Genomic DNA, 15,505 nt, shown 5'->3' with positions numbered 1-15,505 from the left:
TTTTTTTTATCTGATTCCTTTATGTTTCTTTTTCAAAAAGGGACTGACATGATCATTCTTCTCATCTATGTTGATGACATTATTGTTACTGGTTCTAATATTCCATGTTGATACACCAAGTGGTTTCTTCTTTACACTCTCAGTTTGCTCTCAAGGACCTTGGTATTTTGAATTACTTATTAGGTGTTGAAGTATGTTGGCAAGGATCTTCTCTTCATCTTTCCCAAACCAAATATATGCAAAACTTGTTAACTCATGCTAGTCTTGCAAATTGTAAACCTATTACCACACCAATGACTACCTCTCACACTTTATCTATCTCTTATGGTTCTCTCTTGGGTGACCCTTCTCAATATCGCAGCATTGTTAGAGCCCTACAATATTGTACCATTACAAGACCCGATATCTCTTTTTTTGTCAACAAACTTTGCCAATTCATGTAATCACCGACAAATTTTCATTGGCAAGCTGTTAAACGGTTGTAGCGATATCTCAAGGCGCTACTTCCTTTGGTCTTTCCTTTCATTCTTCTTTCGATCTTCAACTTACTGTTTATGCTGATGTTGATTGGGTTGGTTGCCCTAATGATCATCGAAGTACAAGTGGTCATTGTATTTTTTATTTTTTTGCTCTAATCTAGTCTCCTAGAGCTCCGATAAGTAGAAGGTTATGTGTCATTCTAGCATAGAAGCTGAGTATAAGGCCTTGGCAAATGTTGTTTCTAAACTTTAGTGGATTCAACACCTTCTTCAGGAGCTCTTTATCTCATTTTTTCTCCTCCTATTCTGCTCTGTGACAATCTTTCAGCTACCTTTCTTACTACCAATCCTTATTTTTATTCTCAAGTTAAGCATGTGGAACTAGATTGTCATTTTGTTCAAGAAAAGGTTCTCAACAAGACTTTGGTGGTTCAACGCATTCCTTCTTGTGACCAGATTGTTGATGTTCTTACCAAAGCCTTACCTGTTCAACAATTTCTCAATCTACGAAGCAAACTCACCATTCTAGCTAGACCTATGAGTTTGAGAGGGGATGTTAATCCATGTACAATTGTAACTAAACCAAATTAGTTAGTAACTTGTATCTAGATGATTAGTTCTGGTATTGTTAGCTAATTAGTTATAAGGTGTAACCAACTTCAAAGACATGTAAAAATGTAGAATCACCTCTCATAGAGGAAGATATCTCTGAGAATAAAGTTTCAAGAAGTTCAAGAAACTTTTCTGTTTCACTCTGTTTTCAATTCTTTTCTATTCAGCTTTCTTTCAACTTTTTCATAAATCATTAGTCACTCACTTTTTATTACTGATTATCAACTCACTATAATTGCTTTTGTAAAACTTCTTGGTTTCAAATTAGTTTTAATGTAAATAAGTTTAAGGGAATTCTAAATATTCTTAGCATTCTTATTTTATAAAATAAAAAATAAAAAATGGCATTCATAGCGTAAAAAAATAGCATTCTTATTTTTCTATCTATTTTTTAACATAGGATTTTGCTTGTAAAATATTTGTTTTAGTTGCATCTAACAAAAACTCATTCCAGTAAATTAAATAATTTTTTAAATTATGTTTGGTTCTCAAAAGATATCAAGGAAAGAAAAAGTATTAAAAAATATTAATTTTCTTATATTTGGTTTTATTATAAAAATTATATTAAAAAAATCAAATATAATTAAAATTGTATAAAATTCTTTTTTAAAAAAAATACTAGAATAATTCAAATAAATAAAATTAATTTAAAATAACATAGAAAAATAATTAATTGACCTTAAATTTTTTTAAATTTTTCTTCGTTTTTTCTTTCCACTATTTTTTTCCCTCATATGTATTTTGCCTCAAATTTTTTAGAATTCAAACATACTCTTGAGGAATTAGTTTAAGAGAAAAAAGAGATAATAATAAAATAATGCATCAAACCAATTATCATATTCTATTATCATAACCTGATAATAAAAAAATAATGCATTAAACCAATAATCATAACCTGATCTTTCTCTAGGATTCAACTTAGCCCTGACTAGATCATATTCCTCAACAATCTTGAAATAACAAGTAGAGTCAAATGCCTTTAATCTCTTATCAAGATGCCCCAAAAAGTTCTGAATCGACTTCAATCAAGGGAATATATTCCATGATGGTTTTTAAAATTAACTCTCCAATAAAATATATTACATAAACATACAACTTTAACATCAAAGATAATACATTCCTTGGATATTATTTGAATCACATTAGTATTGTTTTCATGCGATGTTGGTGATCATATCCTCAATTAGATGTCCTAAGCAAGTGTGTGAAGATCCACCATCAATCAAAGCATTTGTGCTTTCTTCTTTCATCTCATTTGCTCTTCTCCTAACTTCACTATCGTTCATCATCAAACTTCTTATTGCATTCTCAATCTCCTTAGCACTCACAAGATGACTATCACCTGTCTTATAATCTAATTTAATCTCAATCGCCAGTCCCAACTCTTTTACCATCTGAAATGCATTGAGTTGTTGCTCTGAGTATAGCGGCCATGTGGCTACTGGCACTCCATACCATAGACTTTCTAATATAGAGTTCCATCCACAATGAGATACGAACCCCCCAATTGATGGGTGAGCTAAAACATCTAATTGTGGGGCCCATCCAATCACCTTTCCAATTCCAATGGTTCGATCCAAGAATCCTTGAGGTAGCGCTTCTTCAAAATCCACGTAGTCACTTGGCATTGCAATCTCACCCTTTGGTGGAGGTTGACGAAGGCTCCACAAGAAGCGATGTCGGCTACACTCTAGTCCTTGTGCTATCTCTTTGACCGGATCCAAAGGAAAGAACCCATTACTTCCAAAGCATAAGAATACCACAGACGATGGAGGTTGATCATCAAGCCAATTCATGATATCCTTGTTAGTATTATCATGGTTCAGATGTTCCCTATGCTTTAGGTTTAACATCGGTCCCACGGGATAGATCGGAGGAGATGTACCATCAACAAAGGAGTTAATCGCATGAGATTCTAACTCCATAAATGTATTCACCAGAATACCCTTCATTCCTTTAAACCCCCTTACACAACGGAGAAAAGCGGTGGATCCACCACCCTGCTTGTCCCCCACCACAGAAGGCAGGACTCGACCAGGACCGGAGTTGACAAAACTCGGGACAACCAACTCAGCATCTGAGTCAACCAACTCAGTAACATCCACTCCCTGGTTGTCATGGAGGGCTTGAAGATGCAGCATGAGACCAAGAAATGCCGAGCTGGCCGTGAAGAAAACATAAGAAGGAACACCCAATTCATCTGCTACATCCACCATGGATGTGCAAAGCATATCAAACACAAACCCGGCAAGTCGGATGGACACAGACTGAGTCAGCTGCTTAACTGCATCTCTCACGAGAGGTTTCTGGTCATCAATGAAACTGCAGATTACATGGGTTGGAGATAAAGCTTTGGAGTTGGAGGGGGAGGTGGAGGCCAACTGGGGATTAAGTTGAGGAAGGTGGACAAACCGAATCCGCCCAGAAACTGAAGCAGAAAGCAAATGGATGTAGTTGTTCACCACGGAATGCTCAAGTACTGGCAGCTTCATGATGAGCACAGTGACGGAGATGCGATCATCTCGATCAACAAGAAGCTTTGCGAACTCCACAATGGAGACCATGTGGCCTACGAACGGGAGAGGGACAAACACCAGCTCAGCTTTCTTCATCACTACAGAGAAACACTTGGAACAAATGTTTGTGTAATTTCAGTGGGGGCCCTGACATGTTTCTTATAGTTAACTATACCTTGGAGAACAAGAATGGCTATAGATTCAATGCAACAAAATCATTGTTTCTTTTTTTTGAAAGTCTCCTTTGGAGGGCTGTGTGTTGACTACTTTGTCGTCACGTATTTGATTCTTAAAAATTGGTCCCTACCATTTGGATATTCTGAGTCCTTGGGTGATTTAGGATAAGGGTTGATCAGAAAGGGGTAGATTGATTGTTACATGATTAGTTTGGTAGAAAAAGGAAGTATAAGCTGACCAAAACAGTAAAGAATAAAGCTTCAAAGTAACAACTGTCACAAAGAATCTAAACCATACTTGATGATGAAAAGCTTTCAATCTGGTTCACAGCTTTCCCATTATAACTTCACTCACTCGCAGGCCATACACAAACAGAAACAGCTTCTGCTAGGTCCTCTTCCATACCCATAACCAACATAAATCATTTTTCATGTATACTTTTGCCCAGAGTTGTCAAAATTTCGACCACACAAAAATGTCAAAACAAACAAGATATTTCCATTCTGATGTTCAAACTCTCTTCTGCCATGATGAAAATCAAACTTCACCTTCCATAGCTATTCTATAGTGATCTACCAAAAACTCAGGGACCGGTAAGCATGGAGAAGATCACCTATTTCTTTTCTGCCTTCTCATTCTGCTACTCGTCTGAGGACTCAATAGTATTCTTCCTCATCATAATACTCTTCATCCTCTTCATCATAGAATCCCTCACCTCATTATCGATGTCATCCTTGCCATTAGGCAGCAGATATTTGAAGCCTCTTGAATTTCTCTAACACGCACAAGAAATTTCCCATGACTTGATTGCTAAACCTTAACATTTTCTTCAAAACTTCACATTCTGACGGCAAACCCGGAAGGGAAAAGCGAGAAATGAAGGAGAGAAAGAGGCAAAACATACAGATCCCCAATACCATTAATTGGCTCACTTGAGGTTATAAATATTAGATTCAGGATTCTAATTTCTTTCATTTTTCCCTCAGTTTTCCAGCAACCAACTGATAGGCAAAATTTGAGAAGGAGAATGACAAAAATAATACATAACAGTTCACGTAGCAAACGAATTCCCAAATGAATTATTTGGGAAAATTGATCATGAACTTCACATTTTGACTAGAACACACAACGCTTAAGGCCAGAAACTAATGGAAAAAAAGGGAAAAAAATGTGAGATAAACACAAACGACAATAATACAGAAAACCAATTTCCCAGTGAAAGCAATCGTAAATTTCACATTTGAGTGCAACCCAGATGAAAAAAGAAATGCAAGAAAATGAAGGAAACAGAAGAGAAAAACGATATACAACTATTGTTCTATGTTAATGCTAAGAAAATTTTCGAGTAACAAAACATACCCGTAAGGAATTAGTGTAAGAGAATAAAGCAATAACAATAAAATAATGTGTTAAACCAATAATCATACCCTAATCTTTCTCTAACTTAGCCCCCAACTACATCATATTCCTCAACAATCTTGCAATAACAAGCAGGAGCCAAATGCCTTCAATCTCTTATCAAGGGAAGATATTCCATGATGAATTTTCAAAACTCTCATGAGTAGATTGTTCCCTATTCTTTTAAACAAATACTAATAAGCTTTTGGTGTTCACTTTTTAGATTAAAATATTCAATTAATTTATAATAATTAATTTAGACATATTTATTGAATTTTCATTGTAAATAACAGTAATGTACTTTTTTCTCCACACTAATTTTCACATTGAAAAATAATAAGATTTTTAACAAATGAACTCTCTAATAAGATATAATGCATAAACATACAACTTTAACATCTTTAAAGATGATATATTCCTTGGATGTTTGAATCACATGAACATTGTTTTTATGCTATGTTGGTAATCATTTCTTCAATTAGACGCCCTAAGCAAGTGTGTGAAAATCCACCATCAATAAGGATACTTGTGATATTTTCTTTCATCTCCTTCACTCTTCCTTTGATTTCATGATCATTATTCATCAAACTTCTTATTTCATTCTCAATCTCCTTACCTCTCACGAGATGACCATTGTCATTCTTATAATTTAATGTAATCTCAACCGTGAATCATAACCCTTTTACCATTTGAAATGCATTGAGTTGATGATCTGTGGCTATTGATACTCCATACCAAAGACTTTCAAATATGGAATTTCATTCGCAATGAAATGCAAACCCTCCGATTGATGGTTGAGTTAAGACATCTAATTGTGGGCCCTTTCAATCACCTTTCCAATTCTAACAGTTCGATTCAAGAATCTTGAGCTAATAGTTCTTCAAAATTCAAATAATCATTAGGCATTTCGATCTCACCCTTTGGTGGAGGTTGACGAAGGCTCCATTAGAAGCGATGTTCCATGTGCTATCTCTTTCACTTGATGATCTAAAGGAAAGAATCCATTACTTCCAAAGCACAAAAATACTCATTAATTCTATTTGCAATATAAAAATAAATAAATAAATGGGTATTTTATTCTCAGTTTTCTATATAAAGAATTTTTGGATATAAGATACTTGCAATTATTTAGATAAAAATAATATATTTTTAAAAAATAGAAAATCATATTCATATCCTCTTTTTCATTTTTCATTTTATTAAAATAAAGACAAAAATTAATATTTATTAAACACAAATATTAATAATGATAAAATTAATATTTAATAGATATATAAGATTGAGATATAATTTTTTTTTTCAAATCTAAATTGTTATTTTTATTTAAGAAAAATATATGTAATACACATAAATTTTGATTTATGAAATTAAATAAGTTTTCGTACTTTCATATCTAACTTTAATAGTTTCTTTTAGGCGATTGTGATGAAAATATAATTTTTATTTTATTTTAATTTGATAAGAGTTAGGAATTTCATTTGAATAGGATTATTATTTTAATTTTAAAAAAAGTTTAGGAAACATTATATCCAAAAATTTTATTAAAACAAGATTAATAATTTTATTTTTCAAATTTTAAGAAAAAATATTATTAAACAAATAATAACTTATGTCTGTTTATTAATGATGTTAAGGAAATTTCAAGCCATACTCACCAACTCAAGAAATAATAAAATATGCTCATATGAAAAAAAAAATCATAAAATAGAAACTCAATAAAATAAATAATTAATTACTTTTAACTTAATATCTAGATTTTTTTATTACAGGATAAATATTGTCATGACATCCAAGTATTTTTTTTTTAAACAAAAATACCTAAAATACTTAAAAGTTTTAAATTTTTGTTTAATTTTTTACCAAATAACTTCTTTTAATTTTTATTAAATAATTAAAATATATGTATAATATTAACTTTATTACCTATGTGTCCACAAAGTTACCTGTGTCCACATGCACAAACCTAATGATTCTTAAAAATTTGGTCCCTACCATTCCCATTTTCTTAGTCTTTGGGTAATTTAGGATTAAGGGTTGATCAGAATGGGGTAGATTGATTGTAACATATGAGAGAGAAAAAAAAAAAAAAAGTACAAGCTGACCAAAACAGTAAAGAATGAAAGCTTCAAAGAAACAACTGTTATAAAGAATCTAAACCATACTTATGATGAAAAGCTCTCAATCTGGTTCACAACCTTCCCATTATAACTTCACTCACAGCCCATACACAAACACAAACAGCTTCTGCTAGGTCCTCTTCCATACCCATAACCAACATAAATCATTTTTCATGTATGCTTTTGCCCAGAGTTGTCGAAATTTCGACCACAGGAAATGTCAAAACAAACAACATATTTCCATTCCGATGTTCAAACTCTCTCCTGCCACTATGAAAATCATATTTCACCTTCCATAGCTACTGTATAGTAATCTACCGAAACTGAGGGGCTGGAAAGCATGGAGAAGATCACTTATTTCTTTTCTGCCTTCTTCTCTTTCTCCTCTTCGTCTGAGGACTCATAGTATTCTTCCTCATCATAGTACTCTTCATCCTCATCATCTTCATCATAGTATTCTTCATCCTCATTATCAATGTCATCCTTGCCATTAGGCAGCAGATATTTGGACCCTCCTGACTGCTGCCCCATTAGCCGCTCTTGTATACGATCTCTGATGGCTGTTCCCTGATGAACACCCAAATGGTTGATAGGAATGCCAAAATAAAAAATAAAAAAAGGAAGGGGAAAAGTAAGCAATGGAGTTTAAAAATTGTTCAATCTATTCATATCCACATGCATGTTTTATGTCGGGATGCTGCTCACCATTTTATGGCAACCTTCTTCAAACATCTCAAGAAATCCTGCAACCCAGCGATCAGCATTTTCCACCCATTCATTGCGATGCATACCAGCGGTTTTTGCAACAATTTGAATCTGCAATAACAGGGAAGTAATAAATATTCATTGAATTATGTACAGGCACACAACAATTTTATTAAGAATGATCTTTATATTTTGGCAGCATAGAAGATGGCAGACAACAATTGCCAAAACTAATCTTTTTTCTGCTCACAATCTTTGCATCTCCGTTTCTTTGCTTCTTGACGGTTTCCTTGTATCCATCCCATGTATTATGTTTTGCTCCCTGTTCAGTGCTTACTAATATATTCATATTTCCCTATTAAAAAAAATTAATTGATGATATCATGACCCTCATAGCTGTTTCTCATCTAGAGTCATCAAGATAATTAAAGAGTGATGATTAACTACTTGGTTGGTCAATAAAGCTATAGGCCATTCTGCTTAATTTATACTAGCAAATAAATACAGTAGCAAAGGGTCTGTAGATAAACATTCAGTATCAGAACTATTGGGATGTGCAACTAAATTATGAATACGTGGTATAAATTGCAAGTCAACTATATAGATTTAGAGAACAAACCGGCCATAAAAGACCAAGTAAGAATCAATAACTTGTGGAAAATACTTTCAGTAAATTTTGAGTTGAAAGAGGGGATGACAAAACTTGATGGCCAATGGTTCCCATGAGCATGACCCTAGATAGAGTGGGCATGGACTTGAAACTATCCATGAGAGAGGCCTCTTTTAAAATATATATAGCTGAAATGATTTGGTGGCCTGCAATGTTAACCTAGAGGCATCATACAAAAGATCTAGTACATGTATCTTCACCGATTAACCAATTTCTAAATGCTGGAGTACATCTATTCTATTCAATTAAATTCTGAATCTTTTCCAAATATATGGATCTTGTTAAAGATTCAAAATCAAATCAAATAAATAGAGATAGGAAAAGAGAAGATTCAAGAGGCCTGTAGTCTGTCTGTTCTACAAAGGCAACAGAAAGCCAAAATGATAGTGGATCAGGACTATTGTAAGAAACCACCCTACATGAAGTGGTCATGACTTGAATCTCTCCAAAATGAGAGAGATCCCCCTCAAGAAATCACCATCAGTGAGGGTTTGTCGATAAGAGCCCAGAAGAGGCAAGATCGAAGAAGACTTTGCTGCAAGCAATATACATTGGAGATTTGGAAAATACTCCAAGAGAAAGGAAAATAGGTTGATTCAAAAGTAAATGTCATAATCTGCAAATATTCTCATCTAAAACTAAATTAGAGGTTTTCAGTAAAAAAGAATCAAATAGTGGTTATTTTAATTATAGTTGATATTTGAGGAATCTAGAAGATAGTTAAGCACTAGCATGCTATTAATTTGTCGGGAATATAGTTTACCAGTGAGAAACAATGCATCGGCTCATTAAAGTCATCAAAGTTTCTTAGTCATTCAAAATTCTTAAAAAGTCTGTATTTTCTACACCCCATCAAAGGTGCCATCCTTAACACAAGAAAGTTAGTGGTTACTAATTATAGAATTTATGCACCTTGACAGTAGAACCTGCCCTCCCACTACCATGTACTTCGAGATTTTGTTTATGAAACTTTGTTTGGTATTCAAAGTTGAAGACTCATTGAGGCATGATTGACATGCATTGAACCTTTTTTTACCAGAATGAGAAGAAGAGGGAGTCAATGCCTCTAAGACACATTTTAACACTTCAAATTTCTTCCTTATTTTCTTTTCCGGTGGCAACACTTAACTATGCTTCAAGTTCATGTCCAAGAACAACACAAGGGGACAGAAAAAATTCAGTAGACATCATTAACGAATTTTGGTCTAACTTATTTTATTAAGCTTAAAATCTTTCCTGTTGTAACACTTAACTACACTCTGAGTTTGTGTCCAGGAATGGCAGAAGGGCAGAGAAACTGTGTGGACAATATTAATAAATTTTGATTTAAATTATTTCATGCTAAAATCTTCCAATGCCTTATCTCCAGTGCCACTTCTTTTTTAAGGCTTTTTATATTTACATCTGATTTACACTAGACTAGAATCTAGATAACAAGTTCCTAGAAGAAGGGCAATCTTTAATATAGTACAAACCCAGATTTTATGGATTGAAAAAGTAATTTCTAGAAGTCAAGGCCACCTGTAAACAGATTGGGGCAAATCTATGCACTCTTTTTTCAACATCCTTACTGTCTTTAGAGCCTTGACCACAAGGGTGAAAGGAAAAAGAGGTTCCTTGTTCAATCAGCATCATTAATGCCACAGGAGAACCAAAGGAGCGCAATCACAACAGCAGATTTTCTGTGAAATCCATTTATTCTGTTCTCAAGCCATATTGTGCCATTTCTTTTTCATCAAAGATATTTTGGAACCCCTAGATTCAGTCTAAGGTGAGTTCTTTTTTTTGCTTAGGAGGCCAGCTAGGGTAAGGTGTTGACTTTGGAGTAGATTCAAGGAAGCGGTTAGTCGTTAGTCAACAGGTGTGCTTTTTGCAAGGAGAAGGCAAAATTCATTGATCACATTCTTCTTCATTGTGGCAAGGCTAGGATTTTATGGCAGTTGTTGTTCTCATTATTCCATATTTCATGAGTTATTTCTGCCTTAGTTAAGGAGACTCCCTAAGGTGGCATTACTCATTTGTGGGAACAAGACGAAAGAAGGCATGGAGAGCCACTTCCTTATGCATTTTCTGGACTATTTGGAAGGGAAACAAACTGAAGATCATTTGAAAATAAGAAGTCAAACCAAAGACTTAAAAGCACTTTCCTCAATAATCTCTAGCTGTGGCTTAAGGGGTACATAGGTGAACACTTTATGCCTTTAATTGATTTTCTAGATTCCATGGGTTTTTGTTGAGGGAAGGAGTAGTTTTTTGTTTTCCCTCTTTTTTGTTTTGCCTCTTGGCACCTATTGTATACATCCCATGTATTTTTGTGTACTAGTTCTTTTACCGCTTTTAATATATTCACTTGTTTGCCTACCAAAGTAAAGGAAGAGCCACAGGAGGTCATAAGGAAATCTATCTTAAGAAAAACAAAATAAAAAATCATCAATGTGAGCATTTTCATCTAATTTCTCCATTCACATAGAATACATCAAAAATCCAGTGTAGAAGATGATTTTGCGCCTTAGGCAAGCGGCAGAGCCTCCAAAATATCCACATCCACCTAGAAACTAGGCTTAACATTAGTCTTTTTTTTTTCTTTTTTTTGATAGGTAACTAGGCTTGGCCAAACCTCCTGACTGCCCACTATCCTGAAGATACATGCAATTACTCTTATTTCTTTGTAGCCAACAACTTTGCATTATAAAAATAGATTTACCAGGGTACATAAAAAGATATAACTCTTATGGCCTCTTCCATTTTCTAAGAATCAGTGACACCTTTGCAAACCTCCTTGACAGTAAATAAACCAGATGATTTTCACATATCCAATCTCCACCGCTTTCTCAATTTATGCTAAACCCCTAAGTTAGATACTGTATTTTGGTAGTGCAAACTATCAGTCTCATCATAAGAAGACGATATATTACGGAACAAACATCTATTTGTCTGCTTGGAAACAAAAACTGTTCTCGAGAAACTTTTTGCTACACATCTGTTTTGACAACCTCTGACTCCTAAAATGCCACCTTATATAGTGAGGTTTCATCAACTGATGATTCACAGACATGAATCAGATCTCAACCTTTATACAAGTATGGTAAACATGAAACAAACTTAAAAAGAAACCTGACCAATTTATATGAACATCAACCTAGATGGAGTGCATAATTTACACACAAGTCATTAGCTATTTTACAAGTAATTGTGTTGGCTAGATGTAGAACCAATTCATCTCAAGTAAGAAAAAGATACCTTGAATACCTTAGTCTCAACCATGATATTGATTAAAAAAAATGCCATTATGCATCTCCAGTAAAGTAAAGACAAATTAGATACAAAACTAGAACTAAAATAAACATTGTTACAGTCAGTATTTTGTGAATATGTTTAATTTTCATAGTCAAAGAAACAGGAAAGGAAAGAAAGAATAAGACTGAATGCTCCTCAGAAGTTTGTAGGAGCACAAAGTAAGGGAAACATAAGAAATATTGGCTAAAATGGATAATCTTGTGAAATGAAAACAAGGAACCAGACAGAAGGCTAGTAAAGGGCAGTGACTCGATTCAATTTTCAGAAGCTAGAAGACCAAGAGGAAGGCCAACAAGAATGTGAAACCAGAAATAGGAGTAATGAAATGATCAAAGTTCATTTGACAGGAAACTTGACCATGGCACAGCTCTGTGGTGAGCACCAACCCTGGAGTTAACCCAAGGTAATGATCAAGTAAATCCACCTTATATTTCTAATTTCAACTTCCTTGCTATTTTACTTGGAAATATAGAGCAAAAACTAATGGATGTGAACTTTCTTTTAAGCTAGCAATAATATATCATATATAGAAAGACTTACTTACCTTTTGTTCTACTTTTTCTTGTTGTTCCTTCACTTTTTCTTGTAGTTTCTTAAGTCTCATGTTCACCCTTAGTCGCTTTTCCTTTTTACATGAAAAACAAAAACAAAAAACAAAGATCAATCAGTCCCACCTCTGGAAGATTTTAGTGAAGAGGTCAATTTTAAAATTAAATAAATAAAATATCCATAAAATAGGATTATCCAATAAAAAAAGAACCACATATAAAAATCAAATATGAACAAAGACCATGCCTTAACGTAGCTAACACCAAGATCTTTTCTCGTATATCCACGATCCAAGTTACGCATCACATACTGGTTATAGTCTTTAACAATCCTCATTATAATGTCTGAAGTAGAAATCCCATCAGTTCGTTTTGTTTCCTTAAACTTTCCAATGGATTTAACCTACAATAAGAAGCTTGGTTAGCGTATAACAACATTCTAACAATTAAGAACATCGATGGAAAAAAGAGGGGGGACCAGTTGAAATAAATGCAAATATATGATTCCCAAAAATCACAAAGCTCCCCTCAAACTTACAAATTCATAAACATCGTTTCCAGCTCCACTGGCATCGGCATAACTGAAGCATTCATCACAAAGAATAATGATTATATATATGTGAATGCATAAAAAAGAGAGAGAAAAGCATACATACAACAAAAGAAAAAGGTTATGATGCTTTCCAAGAAAGACTGAGTTTTTTTCCTTTTTCCCAAATAAATGAATTTACAGGCTAGAAAAAAAGGAAGCCATAAATAGAAGTTTCTATGTGATTTTACATTACATAATCCACCCATAAAAAAACCCAACTCTTGACTACAAATGTGTGTGCTTGGATTGGTTACTTACGGAAGAGAGTCGTGGGCCACATAGTCAATTTTATGCTTGTCAAGAAATTCCTGAGTGAGTACCCATGGTGCATCAGGAATAACTTCATCAACCCACCTGTACAAAATAAGCATAAAAATCATTGTTTAATGACTCCCTCGAGTAAATGGTATTAATTAAAACATTATCAACAAGACAGATCCAATTTAAGGTTTTAAAGGCAAAGCCAACTGGATACACATTCCATGTCATCACCCAATCAAAAAAGGGAAAAAAATTGTCATAAGAATAAAATAACAAATATGATCAAACAGTTAAGAAAAACATACTTGCAGTGGCGAAGAGATTCATAACGCTCCACTTCATTCATAACAGTTTTGCCTTTAAACTTGTGAGTGGTTTCATCATTGCAACATCCAACAAGTAGATACGTGTTTGGAAACCTGAATTTACAATTCGTAGAATCAACCTTTGCATGAAATAAATACTGAAAACAACATAAAAGAGACAAAAACCACCAAGAAAAACCACAAAAATCCACCACTCATCTCTGAAAAAACATAGGATTACAAAAGAAAAGTATATGCTGGAAACTTAGACATGGTGAGAAAAGATCAGGATCTCTAATAATACTAATTGGATTAGTTGAAGTTGTAAACATCGTGTTCAAACTCTAATGTCTTTCCTTTTCCCTTTAGTTTTCTCAGAAACCAAATGAAGAGCTAAATTGAGAAAAAAAAAAAGAGAGATAACAACTACGCATAAATTTCTCAAACACGCACAAGAAATTTCACATGACTTAGTTGCTAAACCTTAACATTTTCGTCAAAATTTCACATTCCGAAAAACCCAGAAAGGAAAAAAACGAGAAATGAAGGAGAGAAAGGGACAAAACATAAAGATCCCCAATAACACTAATTGGCTCATTTGAGGTTGTAAATATTAGATTCAGGATTCCAATTTCTTTCATTTTTTTCCTTCAGTTTTCTAGGCAACCAATCGAAAGGCTAAATTTGAGAAGGAGGACGACAAAAATAATACTTAACAATTCACGTAGAAAACGAATTCCCGAGTGAATTCTTTGGGAAAATTGATCATAAGCTTTACAGTTTGACTAAAACCCACAAAGCCTAAGGCGAAACTAATGGAATTTAAAAGGAAAAAAAATGTGAGAACAAGAGAAACGACACCCAATTTCCCAGTGAAATACTTGGCAAAATAGGGAAAATCTATCGTAAATTTCACATTTGAGTAAAACCCAGATGAAAAAAATGCAAGAAAATGGAGGAAACAGAAGAGAAAGACGATACACAACAATTGTTCTAAGTTAATGCTTAAATAACGAATTTGAGAAATATTTTGGAAAACGGGGAAAATTGATAATAAATTTGACCTTCTGAGCAAAACCCAGAAAACAAAAGGCGAGACAAGGAGAAGAAAACTGACGATTTTTTGGCTTGCTCGAGAGAGCGAGCGTGGCCGAAGTGAAAGAGATCGTAGATCCCATCAGCGTAGACACGAACGGGGCCGTCGTCTCCAGACAACGACGTCGTATCGTAATTGGAATTGGAATTACGAGTGCTGGAGTCGGTGTTATTCATCGTCTCCATTGGAGCTCTCATGGTGAATGGCTTCGTCCTTCCTCTTTTAAACCAGTGGCCATCCTCACCCCCGATGCTCACGCTACTCGCCCTTTTCCGCCCTTTTAGTCTCCCCTGTATCAACCGTCTAAAATCTTCACATCCAAGTCCCTTCTCGTCCTCACGATATTTTGCATGTCCAATTCTTTATATCACGATATTTTGAGTGAAATCTCAACTTTTAGGGCTAAATACTCTCTAATCTCTATTCCCTCAGCTTATTTTACACACCACCCCTCACATTCAAAACTAAATACTAAAAAATCAATTAACAACTTGTTAAATGAAAAAATAAAAGTGAAATGCAAAGGAAAAGACTTGTTATTCAAATTTTAAATTATCACACTACACTATTACATACGAAAATCACAAATAATCATATGAATATATTTTTAAAATCAATACAAATGATAATTATATTTCGAAAGCGTTTGAAAAATTTTACTTTCAAATCAATTTTACCTAAATTCAAACCAATGTTTAAACCATAGTATAAAAGAAACGATCTTTTTTATAA

The 15,505-nt window shown here is 33.9% G+C and overlaps 2 protein-coding genes across 3 annotated transcripts; both read right to left on the bottom strand.

The window, feature by feature from the left end:
* Positions 1 to 2,111: 2,111 nt before the first annotated feature.
* On the bottom strand, positions 2,112 to 3,821 carry LOC104878931 (anthocyanidin 3-O-glucosyltransferase 6). Its single transcript, XM_010649908.3, has one exon. The coding sequence runs from the start codon at positions 3,701 to 3,703 to the stop codon at positions 2,246 to 2,248; it is 1,458 nt and encodes a 485-aa protein (XP_010648210.1). The 5' UTR covers positions 3,704 to 3,821; the 3' UTR covers positions 2,112 to 2,245.
* A 3,478-nt stretch (positions 3,822 to 7,299) lies between these two features.
* LOC100267395 (choline-phosphate cytidylyltransferase 2) lies at positions 7,300 to 15,202 on the bottom strand. 2 transcript variants are annotated; one of them, XM_059736070.1, is made up of 9 exons: positions 14,795 to 15,202; positions 13,678 to 13,791; positions 13,370 to 13,465; positions 13,058 to 13,100; positions 12,767 to 12,922; positions 12,516 to 12,596; positions 8,255 to 8,359; positions 8,005 to 8,115; positions 7,300 to 7,866 (listed from the first exon to the last, which is right to left on the bottom strand). In XM_059736070.1, the coding sequence occupies exons 1-9, from the start codon at positions 14,968 to 14,970 to the stop codon at positions 7,654 to 7,656; spliced, it is 1,095 nt and encodes a 364-aa protein (XP_059592053.1). In that variant the 5' UTR covers positions 14,971 to 15,202; the 3' UTR covers positions 7,300 to 7,653. The 2 variants fall into 2 exon arrangements, with proteins under 2 accessions (XP_059592053.1, XP_010648209.1); XM_010649907.3 differs by lacking the exon at positions 8,255 to 8,359.
* Between the last annotated feature and the right edge of the window lie 303 nt (positions 15,203 to 15,505).

This window comes from Vitis vinifera, chromosome 3 (assembly GCF_030704535.1).
Source record: "Vitis vinifera cultivar Pinot Noir 40024 chromosome 3, ASM3070453v1".
In the NCBI taxonomy this organism is placed as follows: Eukaryota; Viridiplantae; Streptophyta; class Magnoliopsida; order Vitales; family Vitaceae; genus Vitis; species Vitis vinifera.
This window is presented reverse-complemented; position numbering and strand designations above follow the sequence as displayed.

Excerpts from the sequence above, each read along its gene's own strand:
- LOC104878931 (XM_010649908.3), bottom strand. The coding sequence starts at position 3,703 with ATGAAGAAAGCTGAGCTGGTGTTTGTCCCTCTCCCGTTCGTAGGCCAC.
- LOC100267395 (XM_059736070.1), bottom strand. The coding sequence starts at position 14,970 with ATGAGAGCTCCAATGGAGACGATGAATAACACCGACTCCAGCACTCGT. Across the intron at positions 13,101-13,369 it reads GTGGCCCACGACTCTCTTCC|TTATGCCGATGCCAGTGGAG; the intron begins GTAAGTAACCAA and ends TGAATGCTTCAG. Across the intron at positions 12,597-12,766 it reads TTGGTGTTAGCTACGTTAAG|GAAAAGCGACTAAGGGTGAA; the intron begins GCATGGTCTTTG and ends TCATGTAAAAAG.